Source organism: Pan troglodytes, chromosome 7 (assembly GCF_028858775.2).
Source record: "Pan troglodytes isolate AG18354 chromosome 7, NHGRI_mPanTro3-v2.0_pri, whole genome shotgun sequence".
Classification (NCBI taxonomy): Eukaryota; Metazoa; Chordata; class Mammalia; order Primates; family Hominidae; genus Pan; species Pan troglodytes.
Window position 1 is genome coordinate 141,164,452 of NC_072405.2, and position 26,792 is coordinate 141,191,243.

The 26,792-nt window shown below is 39.1% G+C and overlaps 1 protein-coding gene across 4 annotated transcripts in view; it reads right to left on the bottom strand.

Annotated features, from left to right (window-relative positions):
* Positions 1-26,792, bottom strand: part of ADCY8 (adenylate cyclase 8) — a 262,821-nt gene that overhangs the window by 130,871 nt on the left and 105,158 nt on the right. For all 4 annotated transcript variants that reach the window (XM_016959871.4, XM_016959870.4, XM_016959869.4 and 1 more), the window contains exon 5: positions 26,529-26,656. In XM_016959871.4, the coding sequence (XP_016815360.1) occupies positions 26,529-26,656 (128 nt within the window). The remainder of the gene's footprint in view (positions 1-26,528; positions 26,657-26,792) is intronic.

Sequence of the window (26,792 nt, forward strand, 5' to 3'; positions counted from 1 at the left end):
CCACCGCGCCCGTCCACCTCTTCACTTTCAATGTCACCCCTTCCATGAAGGCTTCTTAGGTTCTTTAATAACTAGAAAGAGTCTCTGAACATCCTTAGCCTTTTATCTGTACTTTTAAGGGCTCTTTGAAACCTTCCTCCAAAACCTGCTGTGTAACCTCTGTCTCAGGGAATGGCACCAGCATCTTTTTCTACCCAACATTAACCTGAGATAGATTATTGATTTCATACTTCATTACACGTTCCATTTCCAACCAAAATGTCAACTGTTTCCTTCTTTCTAGCCCTTCTGTGACTTAGTTCAGACCACCATCATGCCTGAGTCTGGGATCCCTGCCTCAGCCTTACCTCCTTCCAGCCCATACTGTCATGGTTTCCAGCTGCTCCTTCTAAACACAAATGTGACCTCATTACCCCATCACTCTTTTCTGACCTACTACTTAGAGCTGTGGTCTCTGAAATAGAGTGTTTACATCCCAGGGCTGAGCTGGGTCATCCGTTGAGATGCAGGAGGAAAATGTTAGAACTTCCATTCACAGCTTTTGTTACTTATGTTGAAAAGCTTTACCAACATTTGATATATAGATTGATATTGGAAACTTAGGGGATACATGTCTGGTCATCCTCTGACTGTAAGTATGGAGGAGGCATCTTGAGAAGACAGAAGAATTTCTACCATTGGATGATTTCCTGTAGTCATGAGCGTTCTTTCTTTCAGAGTATTTTGAACAATTTTAGTTTATGATTAAATGATGTCATTTATGCAGAAAATCAAATGGTAGAAGATAATACTTTGTAGTAGAATTACTAGAAAAACCTTCATTGCCCCCCAAATGCAATGATTATGTGACTTCAAAATGCTTAAAAGAGTTGTCAGACTTAAAGGTGAGCTATTCATTTGTCTTTGACCGAAGACAAGTGTTCCAAATTTGCTGATATTTTTGTGATAATAAGTCGCCATTAATATTCCTTCTAGCATATATTTGAAAAAAACACACAAACTTGCCTAATTTATTTCTTCCAACTCAAGATGATGACTTAAGAATGAGCAAGAAAGTAACTGATTTTTAAAGAAATTGATGCTCTGAAGAAAGCATTTTGAGAATGGAAGTTTGGAAATGTTTCCATCTTTTTAAGAATTTTGTTGTAAAACCAAAGTTATGTTATATCATCTATCAAAATTCTTAGAGCTGCACATTTACTAATGTTTAAATATCTTCTAAATGAAGATTTCTGATGAGGTCAGAACCCATTTATAAGGGCTTAAATCCATTTATGAGATTGGAAAACATTTATAAGATATATGTTTAGCTCTGATAGCCACTGAAGCCTGGTATAGAGATAAATTGAACTTAAAACCTGACCTTTACATTACTATATCACAAACTATTAAACATTTTTTTTTAAAGAATTATGTTTAAACCCATTGCTCTCTAATAAATGGTGAAAGCAGAAAAGTCTAAATTAAATTGTAATTAATTTAAGATATTTTAAAATTGTAATCAAATTAAAATATTTAAATTAAATTGGATACTGTAAATTAAAATACTTTAAAGTATTTTTATTTTCTCATTATCCTTTAAAATCCCTATATTATGTATATTTTATGGTATATATTTTTAAATATATGAATATAATTAAATATAATTAATAGAATAGTTAATAAATACAATTTTATTAGATATGCATATCTTCATATAATTTTATTAATAAAAATAGCGGATCAAAATATTTAGATACTACTGGTCTATAAGATACAATGGAAAATTCCTAGTCTGGCACACAAAATTCCTCATGATCTGTCCAGTGCCTTAGTTATTCTTCTCATTCCTCATGCACACATTAGACTCCAGCCATCCAAACAACAAGTTATTGTCTGAACCTTGTGTTCCTTCTTTCCTCTCTGGGACCATGGTGCTTCCTCAATCTGGAATGTCCATTACCTCTTTCAATGGAAGAGCTTCTACTCCATCTTTTAGAGTGAAGCTTGGTTTAACTCTGGCCAGTAAGCTGCCCTGATTTCCAAGTCTGACTATGTACCCTTCCCTGTGTTCTCATTGCATCCTGGGTGAACAGTAATTAGGGTGCTGTGTTATAATAATCTGTCTCCTGTAAACTAATTGAGAATGGGGACTTTGAACAACTACTCTGTATGTTCCCCTCTTAAGATTGTACTGTATCTGGCATGTGGTTAACACTTAGCAGGTGTTTACTGAGTAGGTAGATGGGTGGATGCCTGGGTGTCCAATACTTTCTATTAATGTTCATATATATCCAAGCTTTTTGGTAAAGAGTATAAGGTCCTCGAAGGCATTATTCCTGCCTGAGGCAGCCTTACATTCCTCACAGCCTGGAGCATCCTGCTTTTCATACAGTAGGACTTAAGACATGCAGTGTCCTTTTTTAAAAGAAAAAAATAAATAAAGAATGAATGAATGATTCCATGTACTCAATTGAATCTTTGCAGTCTCTGTTCTTAAATTGTAAGGTAATGCAAAGCTATTTACATAAGAAAGTAAAGTTGAATTGGGTTGAGAATATGGAAATATTGTAATAAATTAGACATTAGGCAGGCAACCTATGAACATTAGAAGAAATGCTTGTAACTAATGGATGAGGTTTTTCTTGATCTTGGTGAAGTTCCTGGTTTCTGGGTCATTGTTTTTACTTTAACTCCCAAGTTAAAAAGCATGTGGTACTTTATATCTACTGACAATGAAAACTGTAGGAGCCATTTAAAAAAAATTGACAAGGCAAGGGAAGAAATGGAATCCAGCCTTTGAGAGGAGCACATCAGTTTCTGAGGCACTTTTCCAGTGAGCTTCTGTGCAGGAGGTCATTGAGAGGAGTCATTTGTGCTATCCACAGCCATGCCCACTACTATACTATTCAAGTGTATAGTAGGATTGTCCTCCCTGCATAATTTTTTAATTTTTAATTTTGTGAATACATAGTAGGTGTATATATTTATGGGGTACATGAGGTGTTTTGAGGCATGCAATGTGAAATAATCACATCATGGAGAATGGGGTATCCATTCCCTCAAGCATTTATCCTTTGAGTTGCAAACAATCCAATTACACTCTTTTAGCTATTTTAAAATGTACAATCAAGTTATTATTGACTATAGTCTGTTGGGCTATCAAATAATAAGTTTTATTTTTTTTTTCTATTTTTTTCTACCCATTAACCATCCCCACTTCCCTCCTAACCCCCCACTACCCTTCCCAGCCTCTGGTAACCATCATTCTACTCTCTATGTCCATGAGTTCAATTGTTTTGATTTTTAGATTCTGCAAATAAGTGCAAACATGTGATGTTTGTCTGGATATTGATGTTACTTTTGACCAATGAAATATGAGCAGAGGTAATATGTGTCACTTCTAGGCAGAAGCTTTAAGACCATGATCAACCACAGTCTTTAAAATTTTTTCTCTCCTGTGTCACCATCATGAGTCAAGGAGCTCCTGATGAAGCCTTCTAACCAGGGTCCTTGAATCAGGATAAAATGTTATGATATCCTGCTATCACACCCCCCTCCTGTAATAAAGTGTGAATGAAAAATAAACATAAAGTGTGAATGAAAAATAAATGTTTACTGTTTTAAGCACTGAGATTTTAGGGATGTTTGTTAATATCCTGACTGGCACAATCATGAGTCCCAATTGATGTTTTCCTTATTACACTGTTATCACTGTAGTATGAGGGTTAATATCACAGACTTTAGTGCTAGACAGCCAAGTTCTCATCTTGTTCCATCACTGACTGGCGACATGAACTTAGAGAAGTTATTTTATTTCCCTACAGATGCTTTAATCTCTGTATCGATAAAATGTTAATAACGTTGTCAAGATTAAGTGAATAAACACATGCAAGGAGTTTATAACAGTGCCTGGCCTATAATAAGGACTAGTTGCTTGTCTACTATTTATGAAGGAATTGTAGCCTGAGAAAGTAAAATGATTTTCCCTGTGGCCCAGAGCTGGTAAGTAGGATTCCAGGACTAAACTGGTACTGTTGTGTTTTTAAAACCCATACTCTTTGAACATGTGATCCTGGGCACATAGTTTAATCTGACCCTGAGTTTCAATAGTTGTAAAATAAGGCACTACCTGATTGCTTCACACATAGAACTATTGTGAGCCCCGAAGGATATAATAATGGATGTTAAAGTGCTTTGCCAGCTAATGGTGAGAGACTACTAAACAGCACACGGCGCTAATGTCATTAGGCAATTAACATTATACAGAGAATGCACTGGAGCATCTTAATGAAAAGACATTTAGATGATTTTTATTTTCCTCTACAAAACAAGAAGCATAGCAAGAAGACTTCACATTTTTTTACTGCATAGCTTTTCTTTCTCTTTCATTTTGTGTCTGGGATTTGACTTAAAGATAAGAATGAAACTATATAAAACTAATTAATAATTTACAGACATTGATACTCACTAGTAAGGCTACCCTGTGGTTGCAAAGGACCACAAACACACACAATGTATTTCAAGATCAGTTCTTGAGGGGAGGACCTCGGAGCATTCTTGAAGCTAAAATGGAGACAATTCTACTCCTAGCGACAAGTCTTGTTCAGTTCTTCCAGAGCAGAGCCCCAGGGATGTTTTGCTGTGCCTAATCAGTCACAAATTAAGAGAAAAGGACTATAGATGACATCTGCATCTTCTCTTTCTTCTCTAGACGCTCGGGTTCTGGAGGGCAGGGATGCCACCTTCCATTCCCACTTAGCTCAAAGCTCAGCACACAGACATAGTCAGTGCTGAAAGTTATTTGTCAAGTTAATGGAGAAAGCTCAATGGCTTTCTGGGTTCACAGGCCTTTGGCTGTCCCAAGATGGATCTAAGAGTCCCAGAGAAACCACTGAATTGCCTTAGGACCTGCTAGTTGGGGAGGGGATAACCCCCTAAACCTCCTCCTTTCAAACAGAGCAAATCGACTTTCTGTTCTTCATGGTGAGATTCCATTCAAAATTTCTTTTAAATAAAAAACACACGTAATTATCATTATTATTTTTGCTCACCTCTGTCTAGCTGGGGACAAATCATGCAACAATTAACAAACCAAAGATTGACAACATTATTTCTTTCAACTGAACTATTAAGGAAGCATGTTATAATTATAAGGTAAAAAATGAAGGACCTTAGATTTTTTCTTTCAACTTAAATGCTTCAAAGGGTTCTTTTTAGACAATTAATCCATAGAAGTTGCTAGAGGAATGACAGGACGCATAATTCAGTAGCAATCATTGATCTATACATTAGACAGGAATCCCAATGCTGTAGGGGCTAGAGCAAATTACACATATTTCCCCAGCAACACCACACAGGCATAGAACATGCATTAAAGCAGGCCCGGATCTGACATCACACTTCTCCATTTACTGCTTGTGGATGTCAGGCTAGTTGCTTTAGTCTCAGTGTCTCAGTCTTCCCAGGTGCAATGGGGAAGAGAATTGGTCCTCTGTAGAGGTGTTAGGATGGTTCATAAAATAATGTATGTAAAACACTCAGCCTGGTGGATACTGAACACTCAAAAATAGTACCTAGTACTAACTTTTGGAAGTAATACCATTTTTCAATAGCACAGATTGAATCAGACCAATAAAATGATGAATTGATCACTTTACCTACCCTTTTCTGCTAAAACTCTGCCTACATCAACTCTATTCACACAGACATAGCTTCAACCAACCCATCAGCGGCACAGTTCTTAGGCATAAACTGGTCTAAACAGAGTGAACAATGGTTACAATTTAGGCAGAATTGATTGGGCCCCAGTCACCTGGAAAAAACGGTGCCCTTGAACATTCCAGAACAAAGGAAAGGCAAGGGAGTTAGTTATGGAGGTCAACTACGTTCATTACCCAGGGCGTTTTGTGCAGCTATGGAATCATCTTCATAACAAACCTGGGTATCACTACCAGAGCCAGTTTACAAGTGAGAGAACTGAGTCACGAGAGGTATATTGCTTTACGTCACACAGTTATTGATGGACTAGTTAGAATTTCACCCCGGGTGTATAAGCCTGAACCCATTGGTCCATTTCTACTTCCCTGCATGGCTTCTTTAAAGGGAAATACAAAAGGAAGTATGTGGACTACTGGGGTCTGAGCTGACTCAGCCCAATATATGGACACAGTCTCTACAGATTAATCTCCAAAGCCTCCCTTCTTATAGATCTGAGTTTGCTGAGGGTACTTCAGGAGTCATTGTGGGGTAGGGACTGCCATTGTGGTGGCCATGGAGCCCAACTTTTCCTTCAACCCCGATCCATTCTATTGCCTCTGCTGGACTTTAGTGTCAGCCTGCCGTATGAAACGTAGGGTCCATCTGCTTCTTAAAATGTTTGAAAGCCACCATGTGTTGGGAGCAAGACCCGCAATGTCTGGCCATAAACTGGCCCCGAAACTGGCCATAAATAAAATCTCTGCAGCAATGTAACATGTCCATAATGGCCATAACGCACAAGCTGGAAGATTGTGGGTTTACGGGAATGAGGGCAAGGAACACCTGGCCCACCCAGGGCGGAAACCGCTTAAAGGCATTCTTAAGCCACAAACAAAAGCATGAGTGATCTGTGCCTTAAGGGCGTGTTCCTGCTGCAATTAATTCGGCCCATCCCTTCGTTTCCCTCAAGGGATACTTTTAGTTAATTTAATATCTATAGAAACAATGCTAATGATTGCTGTTAATAAATATGTGGGTAAATCTCTGTTCGGGGCTCTCAGCTCTGAAGGCTGTGAGACTCCTGATTTCCCGCTTCACACCTCTATATTTCTGTGTGTGTGTCTTTAATTCCTCTAGCACCACTGGGTTAAGGTCTCCCTGACCGAGCTGGTCTTGGCACCATGCTTACCCTGACATGAAAGTTGTGATTTCACAAAGTGCTTCCCAATTCATGTTCTCATTTTGATAGCCACAGTGACTCTGAAAGGTAGATGCCTATCAATATTATAAATTTTGATTTTATAGATGAGCAAACTGAGGCTCTGAGAGGATTAAGATGCGGTTATTACCTCTCCTGTGCTAGGCCTTTTACCTTAATAACCTCATTTCATCCTCATTTCCACCACAGGCTACATATACAGCTCATCCATTTATTCTTTCAACAAGTGTCTGTTGAAGAACTCTAAAGATATAAGCAGTGACCCAAACAGACAAATCAACTTCTGCATTCATGGAGCTTACATCAATGTGGTTTATTCCCATTTTACAACCAAGGAAGCTGGAGCCCAGAGAGGTTAAGTCACACGGGTGTTAGGTAATGCCAGACTCCAAGCTGAATGGTGTTTGGATACTTTGCTGCTGCTTGCACTCCCTTCCAGTGGAAAGGTAATGGGGAAGACCTAACTGCACTCACATTCAAAAGCAGGGTGGATCTAGGGAGAGAAAAGTGAGAGCAATGGTGTTCTTGAAGATGAAAGCGTTGCTGACCCTTCCTGCCTTGGTGCCCCGGAATCTTAGAAGAACAATAGAGACCAAGTCAGGACAGCAGCTGTGCGCCAAGTCAGCATTTCCTTGCTGATCCCTCTCAGGGGAGTTCTGAAGTTCCGAATTCTGGGTTTTTTAGGACAATTTATTTCCTGAAATGGCCCTAACTCAGGGGTGAGGGAGGCACAGGGAGTTTGTGTGTGTGTGTCTGTGTGTGTGTGTGTGTGCTGGGGGTGAAACCATTGGTGCTTCTTTTATTCCCGTTAATTTCCTCTCCTTCCTTCAAGATGCCCCTTATTGTATAGTGCATTTCCTTTTCCAACGTGCCCTCTGTCCTACCTGCCTGGAAGCACTCAGCATTCCCTAGCAGCCCACATCTGGCCCTGTAGCCTGGCCTGCTGCAGTGCTTCACTGCCTGGATTCAAAACCCCAAACATTCTGGGTTGGGGACATAGTTTCTTTTAAATACAACTGGAATGTTTTTTGGAGTTATTACAATTTTCAAGATACATAGGGTAATACTCAGGGATAAATATTCTTATGATTCTCTGATTTTGTGTGGGTCTTAATCAACTCAGGCTGCCATAACAAAATTTATAGACTGGATGGCATAAACAAGAGGAATGTATTTCTCACAATTCTGGAGGCTGAGAAGTCTGAGATTACGGTGCTAGCAGGATCAGGTTCTGGTGAGGGCCCTCTTCCTGGCTTGCAGATGGCTGCCTTCCTACTGTGCCCCTACAAGGTGGAGAGAGAGAGCCAGCAAGCTCTCTGGGGTCTCTTCTAATAAGGGCACTAAGCTTCATTTAAACCTAATTAGCTCCCAAAAGCCTCATCTCCAGATACTGTTATATTTGTGGTTACGGCTTCAACACAGGAATTTGGGGGGGATAAAATTCAGCCCATAGCAGTGTGATTTATTAAATGTGGGAGTAAAACCTATTTTTTTTTTTAAAAAAAACTATATTATGAAATATATTTTAAGAGATTATTCCCATTTTAATTATTTTAAAAATTATTTGTTTTGTTTCTTGTCAGTAAAAATAAACAATGTTGGATAAAATTTTAGATGTCAACTTAGAACTGTTTGAGGGATGTAGCTTTCAACATTATTTTAGAAAGTATGGAGCAAAGAGTTTGTAAATCACTGTTCTAAAAACCAGAATCAAACCCTTCCATTGGACAACCTCTAATCCAGTGCTATAGAAATTATGTATCCTGGCCGGGCGCAGTGGCTCATGCCATAATCTCAGCACTTTGGAAGGCCAAGGCGGGCAGATCGCCTGAGGTCAGGAGTTTGATGCCAGCCTGGCTAACATGATGAAACCCTATCTCTACTAAAAATACAAAAATTAGCTGGGCATGGTGGCACACGCCTGTAGTCCCAGCTTCTCAGTCGTAGCTGAGGCAGGAGAATCCCTTGAACCCGGGAGGTGAAGGTTGCAGTGAGCCGAGATCACGCCACTGCATTCCAGCCTGGGCGACAGAGTGACAGTCCGTCTCCAAAAAAGAGAGAGTGTGTATCCCATTAGGTGTTCCATGAGAGAAGTCTCTGTTTAAACAGAGCTCTGTGGGACTGGTCAGTATCACATGTCCAAACTGGGAGAGTCATTTAACCCGAAACTTCATCTACCCTTTTGCTGTTTTTTAACATGGCCCAGACACCTAACAGTTACAGGCTCATGTGGAGAGTGTGGGGAGTCCTGGCCAAAGATTTTTGTGTGCATTATTTAACTCACACGCGCGCGCGCGCGCACACACACACACACACACACACACACACCCCACACATGATGTATGTTGTGATGGGCTATGGCCAGGCCAGCTGTAGGCACATAGATACAGTGAGAGCAAGAACATGGCTCTGTGTCAACAGGAATTTCATGTAAAGGGGTTGATCTCTGAGTGCCAATGTGGCCTCTCTCCTAGCCTGCAGAAGAGTGGGTGCAGAGCTTGAGGGTTGGGCGGGTAAATGTTTAACAACTGTCTCTTTGGGAAGAAAAGGTCCTGATTTGTGATGTCTGTCAACTTCTGTGGTGTCACTATTTTTGTCATGGATGAGTTCAAGCTTCCAACTTGAGGTCAACTGGCTTGTAAAATTCCTGCAAGTTTAACAGTTGGCTTTTGCAAACAGACAGGGGCTGACCTAGGCATATCGCTTTTTAAGGCTTGTGACTGGGTAGTTTTCTCCTCCTAGGGGCAGCTGAGACCACTGCAATTCACTTCCCTCTGTATGGAACAGAGAGGGACACCACAGCCCCGCCAACTTCCTGTGCCCTTACTCCTCTGTGCTTTGTGTCTTGCTTGTTTCTGTTGTGGCAATGAGCTGAAGTCACTTCAACTATCCTCCAGTATTCAAACCTGGATTAGTCCTTATGGTGTGGCCTTCCACATTATTATCCCCATTTCCTCAGGAAGAAACTGAGATTCAGCATGTTTAAAATTCTTGGAAGTAGGGCCTGGTGCAGTGGCATTTGCCTATAATCCCGGCTACTTGGAAGGCTGAGGTGGGAAGATCCCCTGAGCCCAGGATTTCCAGGCTGCAGTGAGCTATGATTGCACCACTGTGCTTTAGCCTGGGTGACAGAACGAGACTCCGTTTCTTAAAAAAAAAAAAAAAAAAAAAAAAAAGATTCTTAGAAGTAGAATGTAAACCAAGTTCTCCTGAATTCTAAATCCTAAGCATTTCCTATTATATCACGTGGCCTCTTCCCAGAAGTGTCAGTGGGTTAGAGTGAGAACTGTGTTACATGAAGACAGTAAGCAACAGACAAACAGTGTGCCAGGGACACTGTGAGGAGCCTTCCATTTAGAGCCAAAAACACAGTGATCCAAGGATGCTAATGGAATATGGCTCCACCACATGTGGGGCTCCTGGTATTTCAAAGGGAAAGACAGCTGTGGTCACACTAGACTCCCCTGCCCACAAACCTCTAAAGGCTCTGCCACTTATCCAATGAAGTGAAAGTGTTGTTACTATTATTAAGTTGGTGCAAAAGTAATTGCGGTTTTTGCCATTAATAGTTTTGATAGTCACCCTGACTCATCTCCATATATTCTAACTCTGCGCTTTTGCAGATGTTATTGCCTAAGGGAAGTGAAAGTGTTTTTACTATTATTAAGTTGGTGCAAAAGTAATTGCGGTTTTTGCCATTAATACATTTTGATAGTCACCCTGACTCATCTCCATATATTCTAACTCTGCGCTTTTGCAGATGTTATTGCCTAAGGGAGGGAGGAACACTGCGATTTTTAATTTTATGTGTCAATTTGGTTAGGCCTTTGTATCCAGATATTTGGTCAAACACCAGGCTAGATGTTGCTGGGAAGGTGTTTTTTAGGTGAGATGAACATTTAAATCAGTAGACCGAGTAAATCAGATTACCCTCCACAATGTGTGTGGGCTTCACACAGTCAGTTGAAGGCCTTAAGAGAAAAATTACTGCTGTTCCCCAAGGAAGATGAAATTCTGAATCCAGCCTGCTTTTGGACTCAAGCTACAATATCAACTCTTCCCTGGATCTCCAGCCTGCTGGTCCACCCTGCAGATTTTAGACTTAACTAGCCTCCACAATTTTGTGAACCAATTTCTTAAAACACATTTTTATAAGTAATACACACCCTGTTGGTTCTGTTTCTCCAGAGAACCCTAACACAAACACCTTCCTGTCATCTCTACCTGTCAATACTTTTCTTTTTTGAAATAACATTTTCTTTTCTAGTTCTATTAGTTATACATGATTATTCCTAAATATTAAAAAATATAGTAAAGAATAAAGAAGAAAATTAAAACTACTCAATTTCATCACAGAGCTTTATGTCCTTTCTTTTTATAAAAATAGATGTATTAAGAAGTGGAGGTTCCCATTCCAGCAGGGGTAGCTAAAAATAAATAAAAAATTAAAAAAGCTGAAGTTGGTTTAAACATGTGTGCATGTGTGTATGTGTGTATTCTACCATGTATACTTTAAATGCATGAGCATTTTTCATGCCATTGAATATTAATGTGAACCATGATGTTTAATGGTTACCCATTTTCCTTTTCTTTCTTTTTTTTTTTTTTTTGAGACAGAGTTTTGCTCTTATTGCCCTGGCTAGAGTAGTGCAATGGCATGATCTTGGCTCACCACAACCTCTGCCTCTCGGGTTCCAGCGATTCTCCTGCCTCAGCCTCCCTAGTAGCTGGGATTACAGGCACGCGCCACCATGCCTGGCTAATTTTGTATTTTTAGTAGAGATGGGGTTTCTCCATGTTGGTCAGACTGGTCTCGAACTCCCGATCTCAGGTGATCTGCCTGCCTTGGCCTCCCAAAGTGCTGGGATTACAGGTGTGAGCCACTGCACCTGGTCGTTACCCATTTTTCTAGTTTTTACATATGCCAGAATTTATATAATCATTTCTGTACCTTTGAATATTTATGGCATCAGATGGTGCTGTGGTTTGAATATGTCCCACATATTTCATGTATTAGAAAGTCTCCAAGTGGCAGTATTGAAAGGGGGCTTTTAAGAGGTGATTGGATCATAAGGGATCTGCCCTTATGAATGAATGATTCCATTCACAGATTAATGGATTCATGGGTTAATGGATTAGTGGGTTATCATGGCAGTGGAAATGGTGGATTAATAAGGAGAGGAAGAGGCTTGAGCCAGCACATTAGCTCACTCAACCCCTCATCATAAGATGCCCTGTGCCTCCTTGCGCTTTCACAGCGAGTCTCCAGCAGCAATAAGTCTCTCTCTAGATATGGTCCCTCAGCCTTGGACTTCTCAGCCTCTAGAACTATAAGAAATAAATTCCCTTTCTTTAGGCATAGTCTGTTTCAAATATTCTGTCAGTAAGCAATAGAATATGGGCTAATAAAGATGAACATGATTCAGAGCCTTTGCTATGTCACTTACAAGCTGTGTGTCATTGGTCAGAAGATGTTTTTATTCTATCAGAGCTTGAGTTTCATTTGGAAATTGTTCTTCACAGAGTGTTGGTATTTGTGAAGTAATTCAGGTAGATTATTTAGTATAGTGCCTGGCACATGGCAAACATTCTATCAATATTAGTTTATCAATAATTATTTCTAGATATATTCAATTTTCATTATTACAAATAATTTTGCTAAAAATAAAAATTTCTGTCCATGTACTGAATATCACTCTAATTGAAGCAGGCTTATGAGTGCTGAAGTTAATGACATTTTGGAACAGAGTGAGACAAGGGATTTTGGGGGAAATAAAGAAAGGGAAAGAGAGAGAGAGAAAGAGAGAAAAGAAAAGAGGGAGAAGTGACAAAGGGAAGGAAGGAATAGACAGAAAAAAATAGAAAAAAATAAAATGTAAGAAAGAGAGAAATATAAAGGAAAGGAGGCTGGGAGGCAGGTTTAGGCATTCTTGCCTTCAGTAAAAACAATGTAATTTCTGTTTTTCATTTCTTGTCCTGCCATATTGCTTGGCAGGGTGACCCTGCCACAAGGATTAAGACCTTTACTCTAATTAACTGTTGGGGACAAGCCAGTTACTACTTGGTATTCTGCTGTCATTCCTATGACTTTTTTAGCAATTGCACTGAAAAGACCAAGCTCTGCAATTTTCATTAAGATTAATCAAGAACAACTTTTGCAGATCATTAATCAACATTGCATATGACAGAGCCCAGTGTCAGCCCTGGCATCTTCTCAACGATCAGGACTCCCCAAAACAGACACAGAATATGTGAAGAGAAGCCACCTGGAGCCACTTTTCAATCTATGTAATAGAAACTATTATATAAACCTATTTTAATTAATTTAATTTTATGAACAGACATGCATGAGATGACATTAAGTGTTTCATTGGAAATAAAATTACATTCAATCTCTTTTTTGCCATTCATCTAGCTAATATCATGTTTCTAAAATTAAGTATTTTTGGTGGATTGAATTTACTATGAGGCTGTTTTGATTAGGGCTTATGATCTTGTTATTCTCAGATGTTTATTGACTGACATTTTCCTCTTTCAATATCAGTTCTGCTAAAGTATTAGAAATGTACCAATGTATGTAGGATCTCCTAAACTATATGTTGATCCTTTGGGTATTGATGGCAAATTTCAGGCATCAGTAGCAATTGCACAAATCTGGAGTTGGGAGGTGGGCTACCATGATGACTAAGATAGACGGCTTTGAAGTCAGATGATTCCAGAATTGGTCCCCTTGTGCTGCCACTGACTAGTCATGTGATCTAGGTGGAGGTAATTATACAACCTCTGTTAGCTTGTATGGCAGAGGTACCTGACAGCCATAACTGAAGCATACCCTGAGGGTGACCCTATGGTCTAAGAAGAGCATTAGTTTGGAGTTCCAAGCTAAGGAATCTGAGAGTGGCCAACATGGAGATCCACTGCTTATCCATGAAGAACAGCCAAACCTCTGGCTCATTCCCCTGGCACACAGGCTGTAAGGGGACTGAGGCCCTTTGCTTTGGATGAAATGGGGGTTGCTAGGTAGAGAGCACTAAGTAAAAATGCTGTATAAACAGCATACTTTTTACAAATGGTAGTTGTCTTCTTGTGCAGGGTGCCACCACTGGACCACCCCATATGTAATTTCCCCCCGTAAACCCTATGTCTCATTTGCTGTCTCTAGGTCTCATCTTCAGCCTGAGACACAGTACCATCCCTACTGGATGCAACAGGGGTCCAGCACTACATAGCTCCAATTTTCTCATTGGTAAAGTAGGAGCCCACTTCCAGACCTTCCATTAGTTAGGACAAACCTGTCTAGCTATATTGTTTGTTGTTTGCATCCATTCTCATTGTTGCTCTAAACTAGTCTGATTTGTCCATGCTGCAGACATACTTAGTTCTTCAGTATTTGGCCTATCACCCCGCCTATCTTCTAGAATTTTTATGGGGACTTAATGAGCCAATACATGCAAGACATTTATCTCAGTATCTGGGATATAGTTAGTGTTTAAGAAACTCAAGCGGCCGGGCACGGTGGCTCACGCCTGTAATCCCAGCACTTTGGGAGGCTGAGGCAGGCAGATCACAAGGTTAGGAGAGAGAAACACAGTGAAACCCAGTCTCTACTAAAAATACAAAAAAAAAAAAAAAATTAGCTGGGCATGGTGGCATGCGCCTGTAGTCCCAGCTACTGGGGAGGCTGAGGCAGGAGGATTGCTTGAATCCGGGAGGTGGGGGTTGCAGTGAGCCAAGATCGCGCCACTGCACTCCAGCCTGGGTGAGCAGAGTGAGACTCCGTCTCAAAAACAAAACAAAAAACCCAAACAAAACAAACAAAAAGAAACTCAAACTGCTATCATTATTTTATGAGCATAGAATAGAAGCCATGGTAAAACAATAGGTTTCTGTAACTCAACTGCATCAAATTTTCCAGTACCCAAACTCAGCCTCCCTTGCAATATTCTATTAAAAATATTTCCATAGTGATAACATGTATGCTACCTATTTGAATTTTCCCATTTGAAATTGGGATCTTATTATCCTCATTTTGCAGACGAGGCCATGGAGGCTATAAGTTAAGTCACCCACCCATCATTACAGACCTAATCACAGGAAGAGGCAGGAAATAGGATAGGTCTGTTGCTGCCTGTCAAGGGCTCCCCAACCCATCCCATTCACTCAGCATATTTTCTATGTCACCTTACAGTACAATAGGCACTCTTTCAGGGAACCGTTGTCACAATCACATCCAGCAATGAATTATAATTTTAATAAAATGGAATCCTGACTGGAATTCTTGGAGTAGTCAATTGAAAATTAGTTTAATGTCATGATAAATGTTTGGTTTAATTAAAATTTGTATGTCACATATTGTCTGTTGGGTGACTTTTGGAACTCAGCTTTGATGTGTTATCATCCCTTCCTTTCTATTTCACAGCTGCTGCTCTGTTTCAGGTCCTTACTTCTCTCCCCTGGATTAGTATGAGAATATCCCCAAACCAGTTTCCTTCCCTTTGGCCTCTGCTCCTCCATTCCAGTGTCAAGGGGAGAGAGAGTTATCCCTCTCCACAGTCATCTTCCTGACATCCAGATCTGACCATGTCACTTCCCTACTTTAAGAGTCAGTGACTTTTCATTGCCTGAGGGATAAAGCCCCAGCGTATCTTACCCTAACCCTATTGTTTTAATTTAGAATTGTGGTAATCACCAAGGTCAGCTTCAACGCTTAACACACACACATGCACATACATACAAACACATATAAACACATACATATATACCACACAGGTACATACATTTACACACATGCATACATATGTACACACATACACTAATGCACACATACATGTGACTTTTGCCATTCTTAACAGCTAGCATGACTCATTGTTCAAGCCTTTGTTTCCAGGAAAAAAAAAAAAAACCTTTGGTTCTTGGTTAAAAAGGCTACTGTGCAAACAGCTCAGTAAAAGGCAAATGACGGGGAAAAAGGTTTCCCTCATACTCGTACTTTTGATTGTCTTGACTCTTGCCCACTTTGCATTTAAAAAATATTTTTTATTTTATTTTTTGTACATTGACAGGTAAAATTGTATATGTTTGTTGCACACAACATGAAGATTTGAAACATATATACACTGTGGAATCTAGCTAATTAACACATGTATTACCTGACAGTTATCATTTTTATGGTGAGAACACATGACATCCAGTCTCTTACCATTTTTCAAGAATAAAATATATTGTCAACGATAGTCACCAAGATGTATAATAGGTCTTTTGAATTTATTTCTCCTAATTGAAATTTTGTATCTTTTGATTAACGTCTTCTCAACCACACTCCAACCACCCCTAGACCCTGATAACCACCATCTCTACTTCTATGGGTTAGCTTTCATAGCTTCCACATAGGAGTGAGATATGAGCCACCTGTGCTTAGCTTATATTTTTTAACATAATGTCCATGTTCATCTATATTATTGAAAATGCCAGGATTTCCTTCTTTATGGTGTAATAGTATTCCATTACATATATATATATACACACACCACATTTTTCTTTATCCATTCATCCACTGATGGACATTCAGGTTGATTACATATCTTGGCTATGGTAAATAATGCTGCAATAAACATGGGAATGCAGATATTTCTTCAACATACAGATTTCATTTCCTTTGCATAACTACTCAGTAGTGGAATTATTAGACATATGGTAGTTCTATTTTTTAAGTTTCTGAAGAACTGCCACTGTTTTAAATAATGACTGTATTAATTTACATCTCCACCGGCAGTGTTCAAAGTTTCCTTTCCACCACCTCCTGGTCAATACTTGTTATCTCTTGACTTTTTGATAGCAGCTATTCTAATAGGTGTGAAGTGATATCTCATTGTGGTTTTTATTTGCATTTCCCTGATGATTAGTGATGTTTAACTTTTTAAAAAATATACCTGTTGGCTTGTATACCTTCTTTTGAGAAATGTATATTCAGGTCCTTTGCCCATTTTAAAATCAGGTGATTGATTTTCTTGCTATTGAGTTGTTGGAATTTATTATATATTTTGGATTTTAACCTTTTATCAGAAGTATAGTTTACAAGTATTTTCTCCCATTCTGTAGTTTAGGTTCACTATCTTAATCGTTTCTTTTGTTATGCAGAAGGTTTTTAGTTTTTCAGATAGTTTGCTGTTAATATATAGAAATGCTACTTATTTTTGTATGTTGATTTTATATCCTGCAACTTTACTAAATTTGTTTAATTCTAACCATTTTTTTTTTTTTGGTGGAGTCTTTAGGGTTTTCTCTATATAAAATCATGTCATCTGCAAACAGAAACAATTTAACTTGTTCCTTTCCAATTTAGATGCCTTTTAATTCTTTCTCTTGTTTGACCGCTCTAGCTGGGACCTCCAGTACCTATATTGAATAGAAGTGGCAAGAGTGGACATCCCTGTCTTTTTTCAGATCTTAGAGGAAAAGATTGCAACTTTTTATTGTTTAAAAAATTTGTTTTAATGACAGGGCCTGCTCTGTTGCCCAGGCTGGTGTGCAGTGGCACAATCATAACTCACTGCAGCCTGAAACTCCTGGTCTCAAGGACTCCTCCCACCTCAGCCCTCTGAGTAGTTACGGGATTACCAGTGCCACTATGTCCAGCTTGGGGGAGGTCAATTTGAAGAACTAAAGCAGTCACCTGTGGCTGCCGAAGAGAATACAGTGGTGCTAACACAGCAACCTCAAATTCCTGGGCTCAAGTGATCTTCTCTCCTCAGCCTCCCGAGCAGCTAGGACTATAGGCATGTGCAACCACACCCACATAATTTTTAAATATTTTGTGGAAATGAGGTCTTTCTATTATTGCTCAGGCTAGTCTCATACTCGTGACCTCAAGCTATCCTCCCACCTTGGCCTCATAATGTGCTGGGATTACAGGTGTGAGCCGCTGCACTTGGCCTAACTTTTTCTTATTGAGTATGATATTAGCCCTGGGTTTGTCATATACATGGCCTTTATTATTTTGAGGTACATTCTTTCTCTAATTAATTGAGAATTTTCATCATGAAAGGATGTTGGATTTTGTCAAATGCTTTTTCTGCATCTATTGAAATGATCATGTGGTTTTGTCCTTTATTCTGTCATTGTGATATATCACATTTATTGATCCATGTATGTTGAACCATCCGTGCATCCTGGGATGAATCCTACTTGAGCATGGTGAATGATCCCTTTAATGTGCTGTTGAATTTGTTTTTCTAGAATTTTATTGTATATTTTTCTTTATCAGGAATAAAATCAGGAATATTTTTGTAATTAATCAGGAATATTCTGTAATTTTCTTTTTTGCAGTGTCTTTGTCTGGCTTTGTTCTCTGGATGATGCTAGCCTCATAAAATGAGGGTGGAAACAGTTTTTCCTCTTCAATTTTTTGGAAGAGTTTGAAAAGAATTGATATTCTTCTTTAAATTTTGATAGAATTCACAGTGAAACCATCAGGTCCTGGGCCTTTTTTAGATGAGAGACTTTGTATTACTGACTCAATCTCCTTACTTGCTGTTGGTCTATTAAGATTTTCTGTTTCTTCATAATTCAGTTCTGGTAGATTGCATGCATCAAATGAATTTATTCATTTTATTTTATTTGTTTTTTTCTTAATTAGTCCAGCAATAGGTCTTTCAACTTTATCTTTTCAAAAAAAATCAACTCTTGGTTTTGTTTATTTTTTCTAGTCTTTATTTCTGTCCTGATTTTTATTATTTTCTTTCTTCTGCTAACTTTGGACTTAGTTTGTTCTTGTTTTTCTAGTCCCTTGAGGTGCAATGTTAGGTTGTTTATTTGAGATCGTCTTTTTTGATGCAGGTGTTTATTATTGTAAACTTCCCTTATATAACTGCCTTTGCTGTATCCCATAAGTTTGTTGTTTTCCAATTTTGTCTCAAGAAATTTAAAAATTTTCCTTTAAGTTCCTTCATTGATCCATTGGTTGTCCAGGAGCATGTTGTTTAATTTCAATGTATTTGTGAATTTTGTGAAGTTCCTCCTGTTATTAATTTCTAGTGTCATACCCTTGTGGTCAGAAAATATACTTTATATGATTTGAATCTTCTTAAATTTGTTAAGATTTGTTTATGTCCTAACATATGAGCTATCCTCAAGAATCTTTCATGTGAAATTGAGAATAATGTATATTCTGCAGCTATTGAATGAAATATTCTATATATGTCTATTAGGTCCACTTATTTGAGAGGATAGCTTAAGTCTGATGTTTCCTTATTGATTTCCTATGTGGATAATCTGTGTACTGCTGAAACTGGGATGTTGAAGTCCTCTACTATAGTTATAATATAGTATTATCTTTCCCTTCATATCTATTAATATTTGCCTTGTATTTTTAGGTACTTTGATGTTGGGTGCAGATAAATTTACAATTGTTATATCCACTTGCTGAATCATCCCTTTATCATTACATAATGACCTTCTTTGTTCATTTTCATAGTTATTAATGTAAAGTGTATTCTATCTTGCATAAGTATAGGTATTCCTGCTCTCTTTTGTTTTTTATTTGCAGGTAATACCTTTTCTATCCTTCACTTTCAATCTATGTGTGTCCTACAGGTAAAGTGAGCCTTTGTAAGCAGCATATAGTTGAGTCTTGTTTTTCATCCATTAAGGCACTCTACATTTTTTGATTCTAGAATTTAATGCATTTACATTACATGTAGAGACTTGTTAATTGTTTTCTAGTTGTTTTGTAGATCTTTTGTTACTTCTTCCTTTCCTTTTGTCTTCCTCTGAGGTTAAGTGATTTTCACTAGAGTTATATTTGGATTCCTTGCTTCTATTTTTTTTTTGAGATGGAGTCTCGTTCTGTCACCCAGGCTGGAGTGCAGTGGCACAATCTCAGCTCACTGCAAGCTCCACATCCCAAGTTCACGCCATTCTCCTGCCTCAGCCTCCCAAGTAGCTGGGACTACAGGCACCTGCCACCACGCCTGGCTAATTTTTTGTATTTTTGGTAGAGACGGGGTTTCACCGTGTTAACCAGGATGGTGTCGATCCCCTGACCTCACGATCCACCCACCTCAGCCTCCTGAAGTGCTGGGATTACAGGTGTGAGCCACCGCGCCCGGCCTCTTGCTTCTATTTTTTGTGTATTTACTATAGGTTTTTGCTTTGTGGTTACCATGAGGCTTACAAAACCATCTCATATTCATAACAGGTTATTTTAAGCTGATGGCAACTTAACTTTGGTCACACACACACACCCTACTGTATATTTTTAATCCACTTCTCTCCAGCATTTTCTATTTTTATGTCAATATTTACATTTTAATATTGTATATTTCTTAACAAATTAGTGTGGGTATTATCATTTGTAGTAGTTTTGTTTTTTTATCCTACATTACAAAGATATAAGTAATTTACATCTTTTTCCAAGTTTGAAAAGTTTTCTGCTACTATTTTTTAAAATAAGCTTTCTACCCTTTTATCTTTCTGTTCTCCTTCTAAAACCCACAGGACTTGAATATTTGCTCTTTTGGAGTTGTCCCATAAATCCTGTATTACTATAATATTAGAATATTCTGAATTTTACTTTGTACTTATTTTTACCAGTGAGTTCTACACTTTCAAATGTTTTTATGATACTCATTAGCATCCTTTTCTTTAAGCTAGAACTTCCTTTAGCGTTTCTTATAAGACAAGTCTGGTGGTGATGAATTCCCTCAGCTTTTGTTTGTCTGGAAAAGTCTTAATCTCCCTTCATTTCTAAAGGACAGTTTTGCTAGGTATAGTATTTTTGTCTGGCAGGTTTCTCATTTCCCTTCAGCACTTTGAATATGTCTCCCACTTTCTCCTAGTCTGTAAGGTTTCTGCTGAGGATTCTGATGTTAACCATATTGGGACTCCTATATATGGTATTTGCTTCTTTTTGTTGTTGTTGCTTTCAGGATCTTCTTTTTGTCTTTGATTTTAATAGTTTGATTATTATGTTTCTTTGGCTATTCTTATTTGGGTTGAATCTGATTGGAGATCTTTGACTTTCAGGTACCTGGATATTTACACCTTTTTCCAAGTTTGGAATGTTTCCTGCTACTATTTGTTTAAATAAGCTTTCTACCCCTTTATCTTATTTTTCTCCTCTAAAACCCCCATGACTTGAATATTTTCTCTTTTGATGTTGTCCTATAAATCTTGTAAGCTTTCTTTATACTTCTTTATTCTTTTTTCTTCTTTGACTGTATATTTTCAAATAACCTGTGTTGGTGTTCACAATTTCTTTCTTCTGCCTGAGAAATTCTGCTGTTGATGTTCTCTATTGCAGTTTTCATTTTGGTTATTATATTTTTTGGCTCCAGATTTCTTTTTAAAAATTATTTTCAATCACTCCATTAAGTTTCTTGTTCTGGTCACTTATCATTTTCCTCATTTTATTAATTTTTTTTTTGCATTTTCTTCATGTTTGCTGGGATTCCTTGAAATAGTTATTTTGAAATATTTGGCAGGCAGTTCACACATCTTCATTTCTTTAGGTTCAGTCACTGGCACCTTATTTTATCTCTTAGTGATGTCATGTTTCCCTGATGATTTTTGACCTTCATCATTGTGCCTCAATCCCTGCTCAGTTGAATAAGTAAGTCCTTCTTATAATCTTCACAGACCGGATTTTCCTGGGAAAGCACTATGGCAGGTGTGGTACTGGGGCATGCCAGAAGCCTGGGGCAGCTGCAGCCAGAGTGACATTGCTAGAAACATGGTACCTACTACATGGGTATTACTTCTGGGTGGGCCAGAAGCCTAGGACCACTGAGGCTTTCCCATTGCTAAGGGATGCCCAGAGCCCAGGTCCACTAATGTCAACCTAATAGTGGTGTGCGCCTGAGATCAGACTGGCCAAGCAAGCTTGTAGCCTTGAGCTGTGTGGTCCTATCTGCCATCAGGGCATGTGTAGAGGCTTAGTCTGTGGTACCAGCCTGGTATTTGGGATCATGAGGGTCTGCCTAGTGCTGGGTTTTACTGTGGCAGGCCCAGTGTTGGGGTCCAAGTCAAAGTCCTATGCCCACTTCCTTCTCTTTTCCCCAAATGGATGGTATATTTTTCTGCACTGTGCTGCTTGGGATGGGGGAAGGATGATATGGGTAATATAATATAAATTTGTCCTGCCTACTCCATTTAATGTGCCTTTTATTATTATTGTGCTACAGCTGAGTATTATGACATCTCACCTGATTTCCTTAGCTCTTTTGAAGCTATTTTCACATATGAATACTTACTCAAATTGATGTTTCTGTTAGAGAATAATCACAAGAGAGTCCTATTTCATTAACTGGCTTTACTACTCCTCACCCTCTTTGAAACCTGCCAATGCACTAACTAGCAGTAGACGACCCTGGCCTTTCGTGATATTGGCACCCTATCCTACCCATGTCTATGGTTGTAGAGGATTTCTATCACATGTTTGGATTGATCAGTGAGTAAGAGACTAGGGTCATTTTGAGTGTTGGTTTGCCATTTGCACAAAAATTATAGATCTCACCTAAACAAGGAAACTATTGGAGTTGTGTGGTACAGTGACTAAAAATCCAAATGCCATCTTACCAACAGAGCACTGGCCCCTTGTTGTCTTTCTGCACTCTGGGGATTGATGGTATCCTAACTTTGAGAAAATGCCAGAAATAGGGACAAGGAGAGCTGCTGAAAGGGAAAGACAAAACCTCAAACAGGGGTCCATTTCTGACAGCAAATAAGGAGGGTCAACATGAAATCTGGGGACACCAGTAAACAAATGGTTTATTAACCTAACATTATGATATATGCAATATAATATTATGAACATTTCCAGTCTTTATGGCTTCTATCGAGTTTTCAAATTGGAACAAGCAACTTTGCAGCTGAATAAAAAATTCCATCTTATGTAAGCAGTAATTGGTTAAGATTATTAACTTTTTCATAAAGCTATGTAACAGGCATTTTCTTCTAAACACATTAAGGTGCAAATATTGTTCACGAGCCATTCCTCAGAGTGAAATATTTGACAGTAAGACTGGAAACTATAGAAATCTGAGCCAATTGCAACCAAGGTTTATCTAATTCCAGGGCTCCTGTTAATTCCTTTTTAGCATGCTTTCTTGCTAACTAGAATAATTAATACTGGACCTCATGTTACTTAGATTAGAATCAAGGAGTTGTTTGGATATCAATAGATTTTGATTCATACAGTTTGAAAAAGACTTTGAATCATTTCTCACTGTTCAATTTCAAAACTCCAGAAAGGATATCTTAAATTCAATAAAATGATCAGGAAGAATAAGGTCCTCTCCAGAAAGAGAAATAATAATGCTCTAAGTATCTTAAAGTATTTGATTATAGATGTTCATTTATTTTCCAATGTTATCTCTGTAACATATCTTTTACTTAAGGCTAAGATACAAACCCTTATGGAAAGTCTGTAGAAAGTTTTGCTGCTTAAACTCTGATGTTTATGTGGCTATAAATCACAGATTTTCAGAACTGGTGGAGACTTCAAAGTTGTCTGACCTGATTTTTTCATTTTGTAGGCAATAAATTTAATTGTTCCCCTAAAGGACACCCATGTACAAAGACCTTCAGGTGTCACGTTTATCACTGTATTTCTAGGGCTTAGCCCAGTTCATGACACATAGTGGAGCTCAATAAACATTTGTTGATGGGTTTACTGATTGACAGAATAAGGCTCACACACCTAATTAGTCGTAGAGATCTCTGATCTTCTGGGTGTCAGTCTGTGTTAGCCTGTTCTTGCATTGCTATAAAGAACTACCTGAGACTGGGTAATTTATAAAGAAAAGAGGTTTAATTAACAAGTAGTTCCACGGGCTGTACAGGAAGCATGGCTGCGAGGCCACAGGAAACTTACAATCATGGCAGAAGGTAAAGGGGAAGCAGGCACATCTTACATAACAGAGAAGGAGGAAGAGAGCAAAGAAGGAGGTGCTACACACTTATAAACAACCAGCTCTCATGAGAACTCACTCACTATCATGACAACAGCAATGGGGAAATCCACCCCCATGATCCAATTACCTCCCATCGGGCCCCTCCTCCAACACTGAGGATTACAATTTGACATGAGATTTGGGTGGGAACACAAATCCGAACCATATCGTGGTCCCATTGTCCCCCTTTACACCAGTTAAAGTATTATTACAATTCATCCTAGTTTTCAGGGAAAAACTCTGAAGTGTCCAAATTAGCAGTTAAAAATCATCTGCAGCCTTTTCCATTAACCAAAACCCAAACAAAAGGGAACTCTGTGTTGGAACCCATAGATTCCTCTCTCCATAGTTCCTAAAGTGGAATACTTCTGCATCTCTACAGAAGACAGGGAGATAGTAGAGAGGACATCTTGGGTCTCTTTATCTACCTACCTACTTGGTATTAGGGACAGTAAAGGGTTTGGTTTCCATCATTCACTTCACAGAAAAGTACCATAAATTCTCATCCCACTTGTACATCTCCCGATTCCATTTTGTTGGCTTTATGGGAGACTTTCAGATAAATCCCTTAAATGAGGCATAAGGCCTCTGAAATTGCTACTCAAAATTTTTCCTCTCCATAGGATCAATGACATAAGAAGACTGTGACAACTGGATATTTTTCTTGAGATATGATAAAGCTCTACATGTGCCTTTCCAGAGGTAGGCTGCTGTCACTATGGACACATGCCTTCTGCTGATGGAAAGGTACTAAAAAGATTTTGGAAATTCCTAGTCTCTTTGCCCTGTGCTGGAATGGTAATCCAGCTGTCTTCAAAGAGGCTTGGATGCATGCAGAATTACTCTGGATCCACTTTGATCACCAAGCTGGCCAGCCCAGCCTAATGTAGTCTGGGGCGGTAGCCTAATGTAGGGCAGGAAAGCTTGGCCAGATAATGCTTAAAATTCTATTAAGAGATGGCGTAAAGGGAGAAAGGTTTTTAGAGTGCTTTTGTCTCCTGCTCCTCAGATTCCTTCTCTTCTGAAAGAATAAAAATATGATGCTACCCAGACAAGGAAAGAATCCCAAATTTTGACCTTAAGACACCCAGAACCATGACCTCTGTGTCCCTCCTGACAGTCCACCTCCCTGTGCCTGGTCTGGTGAGTTCCTGCTGCTCCTTTTTGCAAGACAATGTGCTACAGCAACTGCACACCCTACTCAATTGTTTGCAGAAGACAGCAAAGGCCCTGCAGTTTACAGACAGCACTCCACTTGAAGACTGTTGAGTGACCATCTTTGCTACATAGCTTTCATTTAGAGGCTGTACCCCTATTGCCCACTGCCTTCTTTCAACAAAACGTGGTTTTTCCTCATGGTAGCTTCTGGGAGAATATGATGTTTGCTAGTTTGTTTCCTTTGTGAAAACTGGGTTGTCTGTGGAAATATCTTTTACTGCAGGTGGGAAAACTTCATGTGAAAAGTTCATATCTGTGAAGCTACATTTTGAGAAACCCTCTATTATACTGATTTTTCCATGGTATGCTCTGATTCCACCTTTAAAATCTCTCTAAAGGCAGTGGTTTTCAAGGCTGGCTGTACCTTTGTCTCATGGGAGAAGCTTACAAACAGCCCATGGTCTTCCCTAGATCAATTAAGTCTGAGTTTTTGAGGATGTTAGTCACCCAAGCACTGACATATGTATGTGTGTGTGTGTGTGTGTGTGTGTGTGTGTGTGTATTTCTGCCTATGCATCCTCTTGTTACTGCTTTTGCTGTGGCTTTGTGAGGATGTGACACTTAGAGGCTCTGCAACCAGTTTGGACCTCAAGGGGAGTGCTGACAATACTAAGATTCTGTCTGAAAGCCACACACAGCCTAGTTCCAGAGTCCTCAACCCCAATAATTCCTTCCCCCTTGATCCATCATCTGTTTGTCAGATATGCTGAATAAAACCAAAAGCACTTGCCACACATCCGTGAAGCCAACCCTGGTGGCAGCCTTCTAGTAATTTCCTATTGGCCATAGGATAAAGTGCAACCTCTTAACATGACTGAGAAGGTCATATGGGCTCTGGCTGCTGCCAGCCTACAGTCCATCTGTCACTACTCTTTCCACCCCAGGCTTCACAGTAGCCATTGCAGCACATCCTGGTTTCTGTACATGTCCATCCTCTCTTGAAAACTCTCCCCTCCACTTCCAAGATCCTGTCAATGTCCACCCACCTTTCAGTCAACAGCTTAGACATTTCTATTCCGGAAAGCCTTCCCCAACATCCTACGTTGAATTAACTTCCTCCTCTATTTTCCCCAAGCGCTTGGATTTGATTTATCACAGAGCTTATTGTTCTGCATTGAAATTTTTTATTCATTCATTCATTCTTTCATTCATCTCTCTCTCTGCACTGTAACATCCCCGAAGGTAAGGACTATGCTCATCTTGTTCTTTGCTGCATCTCCACAAGGGCATTTGTAATACAAACTTGTAGCACAAATAATTAAAAGTGAGGTAAACTTAGAAAACAATGATGCTAACAGGTTGATTGGTTTATATGGGAGAACTAAGGGGCACACAGTTTTTGTGAAATAAGTCAAAAGGTTCTGCCTTTCACCATACATATGATTTACCACAAAGGGTAGGTGAAGTGGTCTGTGATCATGCACATTGAAGACCCAGGTAACATGATGGGGATCACAAATTACCTGATGGTTTTGATCATGCTGAGACCCATTTCAACACAGCAGTGGGCATGGTCCTGGCGGGGCTCAGGAAGTCCAGACACGCAGTAGTAGCAGTCCCCCAGGATTTTAATACGAAGGCAGTGATGCTCCTGGAAGGAACAGGATAAGAGGGAAAGGTCTATGTCAGCAGAAGGATCAGTTCTTCAGAAAGGCTTGAGAAAGAGGCAAGCAGGGTTAGGTGGTCTGCAACTTGGGGTAAGGAGAACCTACCTTTGAAATATACTT